The sequence below is a fragment of the Ascaphus truei genome, chromosome 2 (genome assembly GCF_040206685.1).
Source record: "Ascaphus truei isolate aAscTru1 chromosome 2, aAscTru1.hap1, whole genome shotgun sequence".
In the NCBI taxonomy this organism is placed as follows: domain Eukaryota; kingdom Metazoa; phylum Chordata; class Amphibia; order Anura; family Ascaphidae; genus Ascaphus; species Ascaphus truei.
The window spans coordinates 99,815,943-99,832,134 of record NC_134484.1 but is presented as its reverse complement, the minus strand read 5'-3'; the positions used below and the strand labels follow the sequence as shown (position 1 = coordinate 99,832,134).

Sequence of the window (16,192 nt, the reverse complement as noted above, 5' to 3'; positions counted from 1 at the left end):
AGTTCCTCTTGACTCGTCGCTCGGGGGCGTTGCGCGTTGCGCGTGCGCGTCACATGCCGGTGACGCATCTCTGCAACAGCGGCAATTTAGAAGGCTCTTCATTAGCTTGTTATTTTGTGGGATCTACTTTATTATCTCCTCAGACCATTTTCGTTGTATGTTACTGCATTTTCTCTTACTCTTATAACACTGGGCATTGTGGTATTGCTATGACTTTGACTATGATCTACCTCATTACTAGACGTGTACAAACTTTTAATATGCGAACTTTGCTTATTTCACTCATTTTGATTCAGCAAAGTTGTATTTTAATACAAAAGCTTGCAGAGAGTTTTCTTTACACACAGGTGCCCGTGAGGGCGGGGGTGAAACCTTGCTCTAACAAATGACAGGGAGGGTATCAAAATTAAAAAATCCCCAACAACAATGAATGAGGTGGTGCTCACTGGGGAAGGTGAAGTATGAGGAGGTGAGACAGAAAATTACCCCCTTTAATCGTGGCACAGTTAACACCTAAATGTAAAACTCGATTTTATTAAAGTAATTTAAAATAATGTGTAAGGGATTATGGACAAACAGAACAAACACTTGAACATATAATAAAATGATGCGGAGTGTAATTAGCAAGCGTAACTGGTGAATGATAAAACACTAGGAAGATATTATATTAAAGATCTACCCACAAAACTATTGTTGTGTGTATTTATGCTTCCGTTGTCCTTCAAAGGAAATTAAATTCCCTGAATTGCTAAAGAAACCCTAACATTAGGGGGTTCCTTAAACACTGCACCTCCCACAGAAAAGCTATAATACACAGCTGGATGCCCAGAATTGGCCAAAATGTGATATCTCTGTAAAATGTTCTCTAAATGACCAGCTGATAGAATGTTTAATTGAAGGTCTATGAGACGCAGCCTAAACTCTATAGGTGGGTGGGTATACTCACCCCTCCACCACTAAGCATGAGGCAATTCTATGCTTAGTTAGATAGTGCTGGAGACTTCACATCAGATAGATGTTTGATCTGAGGTGCTGTAACCAGTATCCAGCTATATAGCTGTTGCAAGGCTCAAGAGATATTAATAGTACTGTGGATGGTGCCTGTTAGGTGCATAAGGGTGTAGTGTAGCAGGTGTCTGAGCGTTCTTACTGTCCACGACTACAGGCTCCGAAACGCTCAGACTCATAGGACTCCTTTGCCACTCCGAATCAGCCAACGTTGCTGACTAGCTGACGTCACACGTACCCGACGTACGTTTCACCAATAGGCTTCATCGGGGGCAGTTTGTTAAATAAACCCCATGGTCCTTATACCCTGTGTGATTGAAGGGAAGATCGGACGGGTAGGCTTATTGTTGGTGTATTGAGACGTCAATCAAAGCGTCTTGTCGCGTCATAGAGGGCCCGCCTCCTGTATCCCATGTTGAGGTTATGATTGGTTCCCTTAGTGTCCAATGGGAGAAGGGGTGGGTCTAGCCATGTAGGGCTATAATGAGTTGTTACAGGAAGAGCTCCAAGATTGTAACCTCCCCCTTGAAGCCGATTTGCTTGGCTGCAAAAGTATGTAAACAGATGATCTGGCTAAGAAATTCTTGTCATCAAAAACAGGTAATGGTTCTTTCACACACAAACTTTGCAGGATATACAAAGGAGGTCACATAGAAAGTGATGGTAGATTGTGTGGATGACTTTGCTTACCAGATGGATGGTTTGGTCTGCACAATGAGAGCTCCCTCATTGAAAGTGCTATTAACCTTTCGCCATCCAAAACAGGGTAAACAGCTAGAGGTGTGTGTAAGCCGGTATACCTTTATTGTTGTGTATACATCTGTTTAAAGTGACATATATATATCCCCATTCATAGCGCGTGGGGGGGGGGGGGGGGTTGTTTATGGATAGAGATGGAGATAATAAAGATGCGATATACGCACCATAAAGGTGCTATAAATGTGACTAAAAAATGTTTATCCTTTAACCAAGATGGACATGTCTCTTAAGCAAGAGAAGAGAGCTATAGTAGAATCTGTATGAGCAATGTTTAAATAGTAGACCTATTAATGTGGGCAGCATAAATGAATTACACGATGAAGGGGGAAAAAAGGAAACCCTCATTAAACCCATCTGGGGTAAGTGTGGATAAAGTGTAAATTCACTTAGCTTCTTCGCGAAACAACTGTTTATCCCAATCACCGCCACGGCTGGTATTGGAGAGATGGTCTATCCCATGGAAAAGGAGAACATTGGGGTTGCCATCATGTTCATTTCGAACATGTCTTGAGACTGGTGTATCCTGCTCATTTCTTATGGTCCCAATGTGTTCTAAAATCCTTCTACGGAGTTCTCTGCCGGTCTTACCAACGTACTGTATACCACATATACAGGAGATAAGGTATATCACTTTTGTGGTTTTACAATTGATAAAGTGGCGGATTTTGTACTCTTTCCCCTTGCATGAGAAGGTTTTGCTGGGTTTGATAAATTTACATCCTTTGCAGTCCCCACATCTGTATGTGCCCATAATTTTGGATGGTAACCATGTAGGTATCGATTGCCTATCGGGTTTCTGGTAATGGCTGTGGACAAGAGTGTCTTTAAGATTTTTAGAGCGTCTGCTCACCATGTCGAGTCTTTTGTTGAGTATTTCCCGAAGGTCCTTGTCCTGTAGTAAAATGTGCCAGTGTTTCTCATAGATTTTTCTTATTTCTCCCCATTGCGCTGAATAGGTACCTATGAATCTTATGATTTTCTGGTCAGCTGATCTTATTTTATCTTGTAAAAGAGTTGATCGTGTTGACTTAAGGGCATTATGATAAGCTTTTTTAATGTTGTTATGGCTGTAGCCCCTCTGTAAAAACTTCACAGTCATGATCTTAGCGTGCGCTTTAAACTCATTGATATCTGAGCAGTTTCTCGGATTCTGAGAAACTGTCCAGTGGGTATCCCCCTTATCAATGGAGTAGGATGGTGACTATCGGCCCTCAAATAACTATTCATTGCCGTCTTTTTTATGTGTGTGGAGGTTTTAATTTTACAATCAGTTGTTATTTGCACACACAGATCGAGGAAGACCAAGCTTTCTTCAATTGTTTCATGGGTTGGTATTTAGAATTTTCACAAAACTCTGAAATAGATTTTTGCACCCCCGCCACAGAACCAGGATATCATCAATATCGTCAATATAGCGTATCCATAAGACAATATTATCTGTGTACTCTGTTAGATTGTCACTAAAGATGGTATGTTTCTCCCACCATCCCAGGTACAGGTTCGCGTATGTTGGGGCACATGTAGTGCCCATAGCGGTGCTCTGTACCTGGAGATAGATTTTCTGGTCAAAGACAAAATAGTTGTGTGTGAGCACGTATTGTAGTAGATCACATACAAATTGATTATGCGTGAGATGGAAAACACTTCTACTCTGTAGAAAATATGACACAGCTTGTAGCCCCACTGGGTGTTGGATGCTGGTGTATAATGATTCTACATCAAGACTACATAAAAGTGTGCCCTTTTCCACGGTTATGCCTTCCAAGCGTCTGAGTATGTTCTGTGTATCCCTGACGTATGACGGAAGGGAAATAACGAAGGGTATTAAAACCTGGTCTAGATAGACGCTAGGTCCCTCCGTTATATTCCCTATTCCAGACACTATAGGGCGCCCGGGGGGTTTGAGTGCATTTTTGTGGACCTTTGGTAGGGTATAAAAAGTGGCTACCTGTGTCTTGGTATTGAACATATATTTATGTTCTTGCTTTGATATTACTCGGTTTTCGAGTCCCTCATCTAAAAGTGTTTTTAGTTATTTTAGAAATATCAGGGTGGGGTCCATATCCAGGACTCTATAGCAAGCAGTGTCCCCCAAAAGCCTTAGATTTTCTTTCACATAGTTCTCGTTTTTTTGTAGAACTATGTTGCCCCCCTTATCAGATGCCTTGATCGTGATCTCACTTTTCTCAGATAGGATTTTAGTGTCTGTCTCTCCTGTTGATTCATGTTGTCACATTTCCTATATCTAGGAATTTTTTCCACATCCTGGGTGACCAGTTTTACAAAAGTATCTATATTACTACAGATTTCCATGCTCGGTGTAAAGTTACTACGTGCTTTAAGTTTTGTGCACGGGCCTTGGCCTGGATCTTGGTTACTCTCTTGCCATAGATCTAACAAGGTCCCATAACATTCTATTTCTACATTATTCACATCAATCATACCAAGATTGGTTAGTCTTGATTGTTGAATTTTTTTGTAATGCTTATGTAGAAGGAGTTTCCTAGCAAAAAGGTTGGTATCTTTTATTGTTTCAAAACAGTCCATCATAGAGGTTGGAGAAAAAGATAGGCCCCGATTTAGGACTTTTATGTGGGCTTGACTCAGTTGTAAATCTGTTAGATTAATGACAACGTTCTTGTCATTAGTGTCTAAATGTGGGCTCCCCTGTGTTTCCTGGAGTTGCCCCTGTGTCTGAAATTCCGGCCTCTTTGGCCCCATCTTCCTCCTCTTCCCCCTTCTGGTCCTCTTAAATAGAGGTCGGGGGGAGGGGGGGAGGAGGATCTGCAGTCAGATCCAGTCCTAAAAAAGGGGTTTGATCTATGAGATATTCGGCTGTTTTTGATCGGGTGTTAATCCTTGGTCTTAGTGTATTTTTTGTTCTTAGCTCGTGTACTGTCCGTGTCAGATGATTCCCAATCAGTGGAAAGATTACTCTGGGGTATAGATTTGTCCGTTACTGTTATTTTCTTAAATTTACAAACTTTGTCCTCCTTGTAATCTAGAGTATCTCTTGCAAATTTCTTGTGTTTACGTATTTTAATTTCATGTCTGTATTTCAGAATATTGTTTTTCAGTTGTAATTCATACAAGAAATTTCTCATGTTTATTCCAAGTTCCTACCTCTGAGGTTAGTGTCTTAAGATCAGTGTTCACTGTATCTAAAGCAATCTTTTCGTGTTTAATAATGATTTGCATCAAATCTTTTGAACATGCAGACAATGTGTTCTCCCATTCCTTCATAAATGCATTATCAGTGGAGGAATGTGAGGGCGACAAGTTTATGCGCAGTCCCCTTGGGATCAATTTGGCTTTGATATAGTTTTCAAGTAGAAAAACGGGGAAAATCCCCACGTGGAAGCTGCAAATATGGCAAGTGCTGTATGCTCAAGAAATCACATAAACCGGCATAAAAAATAAAGCATAGAGTGTCCCGTAATGAACCCGATGTTGTGTGTGGGTCTGTGTAACACCCACCTCACCTGCGAAATGTCGGGGTATACACCGACATAGCCGATGGTGCCAGCCCCCCGTATAAGATGGAAACACCCTCCTCACTCGGGACTGCGGTAATGGCTCCCCAGTGTAACAGGACTGGCTGTTGGTAGTAGAGACCTGCAAGCAGAGTCTCCCGCCGCCTTACCGGGTGCCCGATGGTAATGCCGCGATGTAACATCCGACGGAGTCTGGGGGGTGGTGGTCACTGCAGGAGAAACGGTGAGCGATCCAGGGCTGTAGCCGTTCGTCCCCGTCAGCTGTAGTCCGTCCTGAAACAGGTGAGGAGTAGGGGTGTAGACCGCACACAGGTTCAAAAACCGGATCCACTCTGCAGCTCCTAGAGGAAATCCTCTGATGACGACAGCTGATCTGCAAAGATTGGTACCGGGGCGTGCTGCAACACCACTGGAACAAAAATAGAAAAGGAGAAAAAGCGGAGCACTGCCAGAAAAATGAAAAAAGGCTGGGGCAAAAAAATATATTAAAGATTATTTATTGGGCATAATGGCCAAAAAAAGACAGACACACAAGGTTAAAACTCTGACGCGTTTCCCGCCGTGGAGGCGCTTTATCAAAGAGTAGTTTTCAAGACTTATTATATCCCACCAGAGTCTTGATTGTTTCCTGAAAGTTTTATCCAGAGAAACAAAGTAGTCTTTAATCTCTGGCGTCGCCGTAAATGTACCTAACGGACACCATCCACAGTACTATTAATATCTCTTGAGCCTTGCAACAGCTATTTATAGCTGGATACTGATTACAGCACCTCTGATCAAACGTCTATCTGATGTGCAGGTTCCAGCACTATCTAACTAAGCATAGAACTGCCTCATGCTTAGTGGTGGAGGGGTGAGTATACCCACCCACCTATAGAGTTTAGGCTGCGTCTCATAGACCTTCAATTAAACATTCTATCAGCTGGTCATTTAGAGAACATTTTACAGATATATCACATTTTGGCCAATTCTTGGCATCCAGCTGTGTATTATAGCTTTTCTGTGGGAGGTGCAGTGTTTAAGGAACCCCCTAATGTTAGGGTTTCTTTAGCAATTCAGGGAATTTAATTTCCTTTGAAGGACAACGGAAGCATAAACACACACAACAATAGTTTTGTGGGTAGATCTTTAATATAATATCTTCCTAGTGTTTCATCATTCACCAGTTACGCTTGCTAATTACACTCCACATCATTTTATTATATGTTCAAGTGTTTGTTCTGTTTGTCCATAATCCCTTACACATTATTTTAAATTACTTTAATAAAATCGAGTTTTACATTTAGGTGTTAACTGTGCCATGATTAAAGGGGATACTTTTCTGTCTCACCTCCTCGAGTTTTCTTTACACTAAGAGGCATTGCACGTTCGATTCATTTTCGTTTACTTGTACTTCTAAATTTCGATCAAACGTTCAATTTGTTTTTAAATGTAGTCACGGTGCTACTATTTCGTCACTATTTCGTCACTTTAATTACCTTGGAGCTTTAAAAAAGCTGTACGTTTTGGTGCCAAAAGTTAAATTGAGATTTCTTTTTACCTATCTCCAGATCGATTGCAACATCAGCAAAGCGAATCTTGGCAAGTTCACGCATCTCTACACCTCACACAGCTGATGCTCGAATTTCTGTATTCAAGTGTCTGGAGCTGCTGTTTGTCACAGATTGTTTGAACTTGTCAGCGGAGAATAAATGCGTTATCACTCCACTCAGCCTCTAGGTTCTTTCAACAGCTTGACCACACACTACACATCTAACTCTGGGTAAAGGGGCAGTCCCATATACAGGCAGCTGGCTAACATTTTATTTTTTATCTTCATTCTCTCCTTTTCATCATGATCACATACTTCATGAAAAACAGTCAATAGTTTATAGTATTTTTAACAGCGTTTGGGAAAAAAATGAGTCTAATGATCATTTTCTAAAGTCTGCATAAGAACTGAGCCCTGATCATGTCAAATATGGATTTTTTTAGTGCATCCTTTCCGCGGTTAGGCATAATGAATATTTAACAAATGCAGCATTTATTGGACAATTAGAGAAATACTGTACAGGCATAGCTCGGTTTAAGGACACTCACTTTAAGTACACTCGCGAGTAAGGACATATCGCTCAATAGGCAAACGGCAGCTCACGCATGCACCGGTCAGAACGTCCTGAACAGCAATACCGACTCACTACCTGTACCGAAGCTGTGCGCAAGCGGAGAGACTATAGATCCTGTTACAAATGCGTTATTTACATTAGTTATGCACGTATATGACGATTGCAGTACAGTACATGCATGATAAATGAGAAAAAGGTAGTGCTTCACTTTAAGTACATTTTCGCTTTACATACATGCTCCGGTCCTATTGCGTACGTTAATGCGGGGTATGCCTGTATAGTGGAATAAAACAGAACAGTAGAAAGGGGAGCACAAAGAGCTGGTAACATCTTGTATATTTGACATGCAGCATTTTTATTTAGTAAATGTTTGCTTATAGAGTATATTGCAACTTTTGCAGAATGTATTTAACTTAGTCTACTCTATCACCATAAAAAATGCCAGGCTTTGATCATACTGTAGCTCATTGTGGCCAGAAGCCTGCCCTGCGGCCTGTTTACTATAAATAACATCGGAGCAGGTTTCAATAAATATATCACACAAGAATTACACCGCATAAAATCCCGTAAATGGAAGATTAAGTTTATGTGAAACTGAGTTATCGAATGAAAAATTGTCCTTCAAAAAGAAACACTGAGGGCTTTGGATTATGATAAACAGTTTTCAGAGTTTTTTCTACTAGATTAGAAAGAAGTATGATCAAAGCCAAGTCTTATATTTTGGAAGAAGGACAGCAGAAACCCATAAAGCAGCCATTCTATACCAACCAGCTAGAGAAGTAAACTCAAACTGATCATATTTTTGGCAAGAATGGACATAAACATAAAGATATGATATACCTTCCTCAACTTGATTTACTCTTCCGAACAACAAAAGTTTATACTGATAAATAGCTGTTCACGGTTAAAAAATAGAAATTTGTGTCTACTAAATACAAATGTATATCTAACTTTTTATATGGGTAGTACACACATTTATATTTATAGGAAGGTAAACCATAAATCCCAATGCAATGTTTTTTTAATCACCTTTCACAAGGGGAAAACGAAGTCACCCTAGATCAATAATTCACTAAATGTCATAACCTACATACTGTAGCCATTACTAGCATTCATTGGTAGGAGAATATCCAGGCCCCACCTTTACTAAGTGGTGGTAAACCATAATATGCCTCATGGTTCTGTAAGACCCCCGCATTCACTTGCCCATTCAAAGGTGGACGTCTTGCATTGCGGTATGGTGTGTTATGGCTTAGCACTGCGTGGTAAATATGGCCTCTGATCTCGTCTTAAACATATCTACTGTAACTGCCATCTTTGTCTCTGTAAGTATTTTTTCCACATTTTTATTAACAATAAAGAATCCCTACTTCTGTAGCGGGGTGACATTTTCTTTTTACTGTTTTACAATACTTGGGTTGAAAAGGCCCCCTGCAAGATCTTTGATTTCTCATTGAACATATTTGTACCATATCACCTAATAGTCCTTATTTGGAAGTGTGTCCAGCTAAAGAAGGCGTTCTTGGGCTGTGAAGATGTTGACCCATTAAAAAGAGCATGAACAGTTTATCCAGTAGGTGTTAGCGTAGAGGAGAGATATGGAAGCCAGGTATTGCTCCTTAGCTGCACTTACATTTAGATGAGGAGCTTGAATCTACTGAATCTACTGTCTGACATTGGCCATTCTCAAAAGGAATTAAAGAGGCAGTCTAAGCTGCTTTAAAAAATATATAAATCTTTGTTTTGTTTTAATACATTACCTTTATTGAAAACTAATTACCTAAGCTGCGTATCAATTCGTTTTCCTGTGATCGATCAGCAAAATACTGCTTCCCAGGGTTCACTAAATGGCTGCCTTTCAGTTTCAATTAAATTCTTCAGTCAGTGTAACTCAGCAGCTACAATGTGTTCTTATATTACTAAGGTAACATTCTTTTGTTACAGTTTACAGCTCAAACTACTGGGAACATTGGCAACAAATGATCACAAACAGGAAAGTGTTGCAAATATCTTGCACTGCTGGGGAGGTGGGCTAAAACCTGCTCTAGAAATCAAAGGATGTTCAATATATTAAAACTCATTAAAATGGCATTAAGAGTTTAATTTAAAAAAAAAGTATGAAGTATTATCTAATACTACAGAATGGATTTTTTTTTTTTTAAATACACATGTGGGATATTGCTTGGATTGCTCCTTTAATAAAACCAAGAGTTACACAATAGTAACAACTAACAAGTTATTTATATTCAGGATTATCTAAATGACCAGCATGGTGTCACAGCACAAGCTATAAATATATGCTTACAACAGCATAAATGATTAGATATAATGGCCTTATTATATCTTGAATACCACAACCTGAATTATAGGTACATAATGTTAATTGCAATGTCATTTGTCATGATCATTTACAGTGTTTAATAGTATAGTTTTATACTGCATTGATTTGTTATTCTGACTTGTGGGTAATAAAAAACGGAATACCATTGATCTCTTTTTCACTTCAGCAATAAAACATTTAAGATGTGGATTAAGATATGGACATTTGCATGCCTGCAGGTGTGGTTCTTAATGATTTGACCTTTTGAACACTGAAAAGCAGCAGCACTCCTGCATGTCTTTAAGCAACTGTGATTGAAACTCCTATTTACTTGAAAGGGGGTCCTTTGTGATCTGTTAATTCGCAGCATATTGAAATACTCCCTAAGGCTCTGTAGGGTGTTGAGCAAAGAAGAACTTCATTTCAATTGGATTTGCTAATTGTGTTGGTATACAGTTCAGCTCTCTGCCTCACTGTATCAAGATGTACCTATACTATAATAGACCATTGTCGACCTAACCGCAAAGTATTTAGTAACATTTTTGGAACAGTGATTTATTATGTAGTTATATTGACCCATTTTGAATAAGTGGCAGTAAACTGCTGCTTGTATTAATGGCTTCTGTTGTGACCATAGCTTAAGAAAAAAGCAAGATGAAATGTGCTATTGCTGTATATAGTATGTATGTATGTCTTTATTTATATAGCACCATTAATGTACATAGTGCTTCACAGCAGTAATACACATGACAATCCATATAAATAACATAATACAAATAACAGGTAATGGGAATAAGTGCTTCAGACATAAAAGTGACATTTAGGAAGAGGAGTCCCTGCTCTGAAGAGCTTACAATCAATTAGTAGGTAACAAAAAAGAGTGGGATAGGGAGTGATCAACTAGAAAACATACTAATTAATTGAAAATAATCGATAATTAACAGGTGGGTGCAAACTGTGAACTGAAGTGAATCAGAAAAATGATGAGCTCATGAGACAGTGTGCTCAGTAGAAAATTCACTTATATGCACACCACCTACATATAAAATATAACCTTTATTGACAATACATAAAACATATATTACCGATAATGTAGGTGTAACAAAAGTTAAAAGTAGGTATGACGAACTGCCTATCACCTTTTCTAAATAGTTAAACACTAAATATCTCGTTTAACTGATGAAATGGGATACATGAGGCAGATGCAGCAATGGTACTATTAACCATCGAAGACCAGGTCTAAATTGCGCCAGAAAGTAGCATATGGTGATTATATCTGGTTAGGTGCATTAAATTACTACCATGCATCTAATATAACCTCAAACTCAATCTGATAGAGGTATATACCAAGGACTGGGTACATAGTAATCAAGATGGGAGAGAATGAGGGTCGGTGTCAGAGTTTTAGCAGTCGAGCAACAGAAGAAAGGGCGTATCTTTGTTATATTGCGGAGGAAAAAGCGTCCGGTTTTAGATACTTTTGAATGTAAGAGAGGAGTTGAATGTGACACCTAGGCAGTGTGCTTGGGCTACTGGGTGAATGACTGAACTTCCAACAGTAATGTGGAAAGAGGTAGTAGGGCCATGTTTGGGAGGAAGTATGAGGAGCTCTGTATTTTCTATGTTAAGTTTAAGTAGTAGCAAAAGAAATTGTAAAAAATTGTCCACTATTCATCACATCTGAATGTTTGCTGATTTTCCTGTTGGCTGACCTGTCACACATTCCTCATTAAATGACATTAATAGGTACATTTATCTGCAAAATTTTATTTTGGCTGGGAAGAAGAAATTATGCCAATAAGAATGACCAGCTGGAAACATCTCTTTCAAGTGTGAGAAGAGTCATTTCCAGGTGGTATGAAATGTATTTTGAGTATTTTGATTTTCTGCTCAAACCTGTATAACACTACGTGGTGCTGTTTACTCCTCTGTAAATATAAAATGCTCTGGCATAAGACACCATTTGGCACTGGAAGACACCTTACAGCCCATTGAATTGTACAAAGCTATATATATATATATTATATATAAAGCAGAAAATAGCCGTGTTAGTCCAGTTGCGATAGTGCAGAATAAATGAGTTCTTCAGTATTCGGTGATACCTTTTTTATTGGACTAACAATTTATGCCATAGGACAAGCTTTCGAGAGTTATCCTCTCTTCTTCAGGTTAAGCAATACTGATATACAAAGGAATCTATGGCTAAAACAGTGTGGAGAGAGGGAAAAAAAACAAACAGATATTTACTGTAGATAAGGTAGGGACTGCAATGGGTACCAAGATGGCACCGCAATATGCCAATCTTTTCATGGCAAATCTTGAACAAAGATTCCTAACTATATGCCTCCACAAACCCTACAAATACTACAGATACATTAATGACCTGTTTATAATATGGACAGAGGGTGAAGAAAACCTAAAACAATTCCATGAGTTCCTGAACTCATTCCATCCATCAATTAAACTCAAAATGGATTATTCGGCAAACCTAGTAAACTTTCTAGATACTACAGTAACACTGAAAGATGGCAAACTACACACATCTGTATACAAGAAACCAACTGACAGATGCAGTTACCTCCACAACTCCAGCTTCCATCCCACTCATACAAAACAAGGTATCATACACAGCCAGGCTATAAGATACCACCGCATATGCTCTAACACTGAAAACAGAAACAGGCATCTCACAACCCTGACCGAATCGTTCAGACAGAAGGGATACAAACCAAAGACCATTGCCAAAACTATTACATCTGCAATAAAATCCCCACGAGAACACCTGCTACAATACAGACAGAAAGAACCTACCACACGCATACCACTAGTGACCACATACAACCGTACCCTAGAAGGTATACGAAAAATAATCAAAGATCTGCAACCCATGCTGACAGAGGATGCGACATTAAAAGAAATCTTTTCCAAACCTCCCATTCTTGCATTCCGGCAACCACCAAACCTCAAACAGAAATTAGTCAGCAGAAAACTCCACAACGATTTTAAAGACATGGATAATGGCACAAAACCGTGCAGCAACAAACGCTGCAAACTCTGCAAACATATTTTCCAGGACCCCACAGCCAGTCACAACCATAGAACATTCAATGTTAAAGGATCATACAGCTGCACATCCAGGAATTTAGTGTATATGATTCAGTGCAACAAATGTGACCAAGGTTGCTACATTGGGGAAACCAGCCAAAAACTACAAGGAAGAATGAATATGCACAGACACTCTGTACTCCATCACGAAGAAGGAAGATACTGCTCACCTGTGGGACATCACTTCTCACAGCCAGATCATTCCAAAAAAGATCTAAAAATCAAAATCCTCAATGGAATGTTTACAAGCACCCAAGAATGGAAAACATTTGAACTCAGAATGATAAGACTTTTTGACACCAAAACCAAAGGACTTAATGTGGCCATGGGTTTTCTCACACCCTATCAAAATTGCTTGTAATTATCCTGCTTGCCTCTATTCTTATCTACACTTTCTCTCCACCCCAGTATCCCTCCCCCTCCCCACCTTTCTTTGACACTGTCACCTGGCTTCAAACACTTAACACCCTACCTTATCTACAGTAAATATCTGTTTTTTTTCCTCTCTCCACACTGTTTTAGCCATAGATTCCTTTGTATATCAGTATTGCTTGACCTGAAGAAGAGAGGATAACTCTCGAAAGCTTGTCCTATGACATAAATTGTTAGTCCAATAAAAAAGGTATCACCGAATACTGAAGAACTCATTTATATATATATATATATCAAAAAATAAATAGATGATACCGTTCTGTGGCTAACGAAATGCTTTTATTTGTGCGAGCTTTCGAGATACACTGATCTCTTCTTCCGGCGATGTTACAATGAATGAAGCAAGCAAAAGGTATACTTTTATGTCTAAAGCACTTATTCCCATGATCTGTTATTTATATTATCTGTTATTTATTTGATTACCCCATGTATTACTACTGTGAAGCGCTATGTACATTAATGGCGCTATATAAATAAAGACATACAATACAATACTTAAAAACACTGTTTTTATGTATACCCTTTGCTTGCTTCATTCATTGTAACATCGCCGGAAGAAGAGATCAGTGTATCTCGAAAGCTCGCACAAATAAAAGCATTTCGTTAGCCACAGAACGGTATCATCTATTTATTTTTTGATTATTGAAGCTCGGCTAACACGGTACTGATACCTCTACATATATATATATATATATATATATATATATATATATATATATATATATATATAAATATATATGATATCTCCTTTCGCTGACCACAAACACTCCAATTTCACAGCCCATTGAATTGGGTTGAGTCTTCCAGCGCCAAAAAGTGTGCATAGTAAATATGGTCCGACTCCGCAATGATTGCCTTTGCTTTAAAGTCTGCAGAATCCATGTACTGTATTATGTGGAAAAAATGATTTCATGGTTGATAATACTGTACTGTAGGTGAACAACTTGAAATGTGTTCTTACTGTATATATGTTTTTATCCTACTGTAGATGCACTCTGAGTGTCACCCTTGAACAAGCTATTGTTCTCGCTCGGAGTCATGGACTGCCGCCCCGTTACATCATGCAAGCAACAGATGTGATGAGAAAACAGGTCAGTCACTGCTAGAAGTCACTGTGCAATATGTAAAGGTACTGTGGCTAAACCATAATAAGATGGCATTATGCCCACAAGAACAACTGTTTTCTTTTGCTGGTAAAGGTTATGCCACAAAACAAAGTGGTTTAATCACCTTAGTCTCCTAGTAAATATGTTGGTTTACTAGCATTTTAAATAACACAAGCCAAGAAAAATGAGCTCATGATAAAAAAAAAAGTGATTACTGTTGAGGATAACGGGAAAAAAAAGTTATGCATAATATATTTAATAGACATTTTAACATAATGTACCACAAGGAATATGCATAATATTATGGACCCTAAAATAAAATTGCTGTTTTCCTTTTGTATGGTTGCACTTCTGAAAATGGTGACCACAAGGTAGCTGTAGACATAACAATTGATTTTTTAATATTTTAGATAAACATTTACAATTATAATACCTTAAGCACAATCCCAGTGGTAGAGTTCTATCTAAGCATTGGAATTGAATTGGATATATTAGTGATGTTAAAAAAACTGATTTAGAATCTTGTGAAAAAATGTTTTATTGACATCAGCACTTATTGTAATGGGTGTATCATTAATGTATTTTTTTGGCAGTGTCTCTTAGCACTGATGGTTTAATCAATAACCTTGGTGTCATTAGTTATAGTTTTGTGCAAAACTATCTTATCAGGCATAAAGCTTTGCAGAGTTAGAGTTTTAGAAATTGTTTTAGTACAAAAAGCTTTATTTTATCACTTAGTATTTTTAGAACATGATTTTACCTATTGGAGTTGAATGTCTGGAGTTGTGCAGGCCTGCGCTAGATGTTAAAAATCCAAGTAGGCTTTGCTTAGGTGAATGTGAAAAGCTTTATTGCTGCAGTAATATCAGAAGTTAACAGCAGGATGTACAAGGTAACTCATGTACACAGAAAAAAGGCTTACTGTATGTAATAATAAAAGAATACAAGTAAGGTAGACCTGATAATAAGCGGGAATGTGTATTAAACTCCAGTACGGTATGCACATGTACTGCTCTCTATAATATATCCACACATTATAAATAAATAGTAATACTAGTAATTACATTAAACTTTTCTCCCATATGGATGAGACAAATTACACTGCTAATCAAGACTGCATTCGTTCAGTTGCTTACAATCACAACACCTACAGTATTTGCCAGCAAGGTTTACATAACTCACACTTTGACCACAAATAAAAAGGAACAAAGTGATAATCCTACACGGAAAGGTGGGACGTCCCATTATATTGGGTGCCCACTCAAAGGCTTCTCCAAATCTTCTCCTTTTTCACCTCGGGGGCGACATTGCGGGTCAGCTGAGCGCGTGGGGAAGTATAGTTTTTTGTTAATGTAAGCGCCGATCGCGGCTGAGCGTGTGTGCACGTGCACGAGAGTCGCGCGCACCACGTGTATGTAAGTCTCCTCCGCAAGCGCCGCCCACTCAGCCCGATCAGCGCTAGCGGGGACTTAGCCTAAGAGTGTCAAAATAAGCGACATACATTTATATCAATTATCAATAGGTGAAGGACTAATAATTAGAGCATTAGAGTATTTACTTTGAAGTAGTCATACTACTTCATGGAATAACATGGGGTCATAAGCAAGAAGGCCCTAGAAAGTCTTATATTTAGACAGCACTGTTTAATAATACACACAGCTTCTATAACCAAGAGGTTATGATCAGGAAGATAATAGTAACCTAAATTATGGTTAGTTAAATATTTATATAAGAACATCAACTATGAAAAAGGAACATAAGCACAACTCTATATCCCACGGACTATGATGCACCAAAAACTTCTATGGCTATTGCTCCTGGTATTTTGCATCATAGCGTTTTTGGTAAACCTAAACATCCTAT

The 16,192-nt window shown here is 38.6% G+C and overlaps 1 protein-coding gene across 2 annotated transcripts in view; it reads left to right on the top strand.

Annotated features, from left to right (window-relative positions):
- The window catches only part of PREX2 (phosphatidylinositol-3,4,5-trisphosphate dependent Rac exchange factor 2), a 330,482-nt gene that overhangs the window by 302,029 nt on the left and 12,261 nt on the right, over window positions 1-16,192 (top strand). For both annotated transcript variants that reach the window (XM_075583773.1, XM_075583771.1), the window contains exon 38: window positions 14,212-14,314. In XM_075583773.1, coding sequence (XP_075439888.1) covers window positions 14,212-14,314 — 103 coding nt within the window. The remainder of the gene's footprint in view (window positions 1-14,211; window positions 14,315-16,192) is intronic.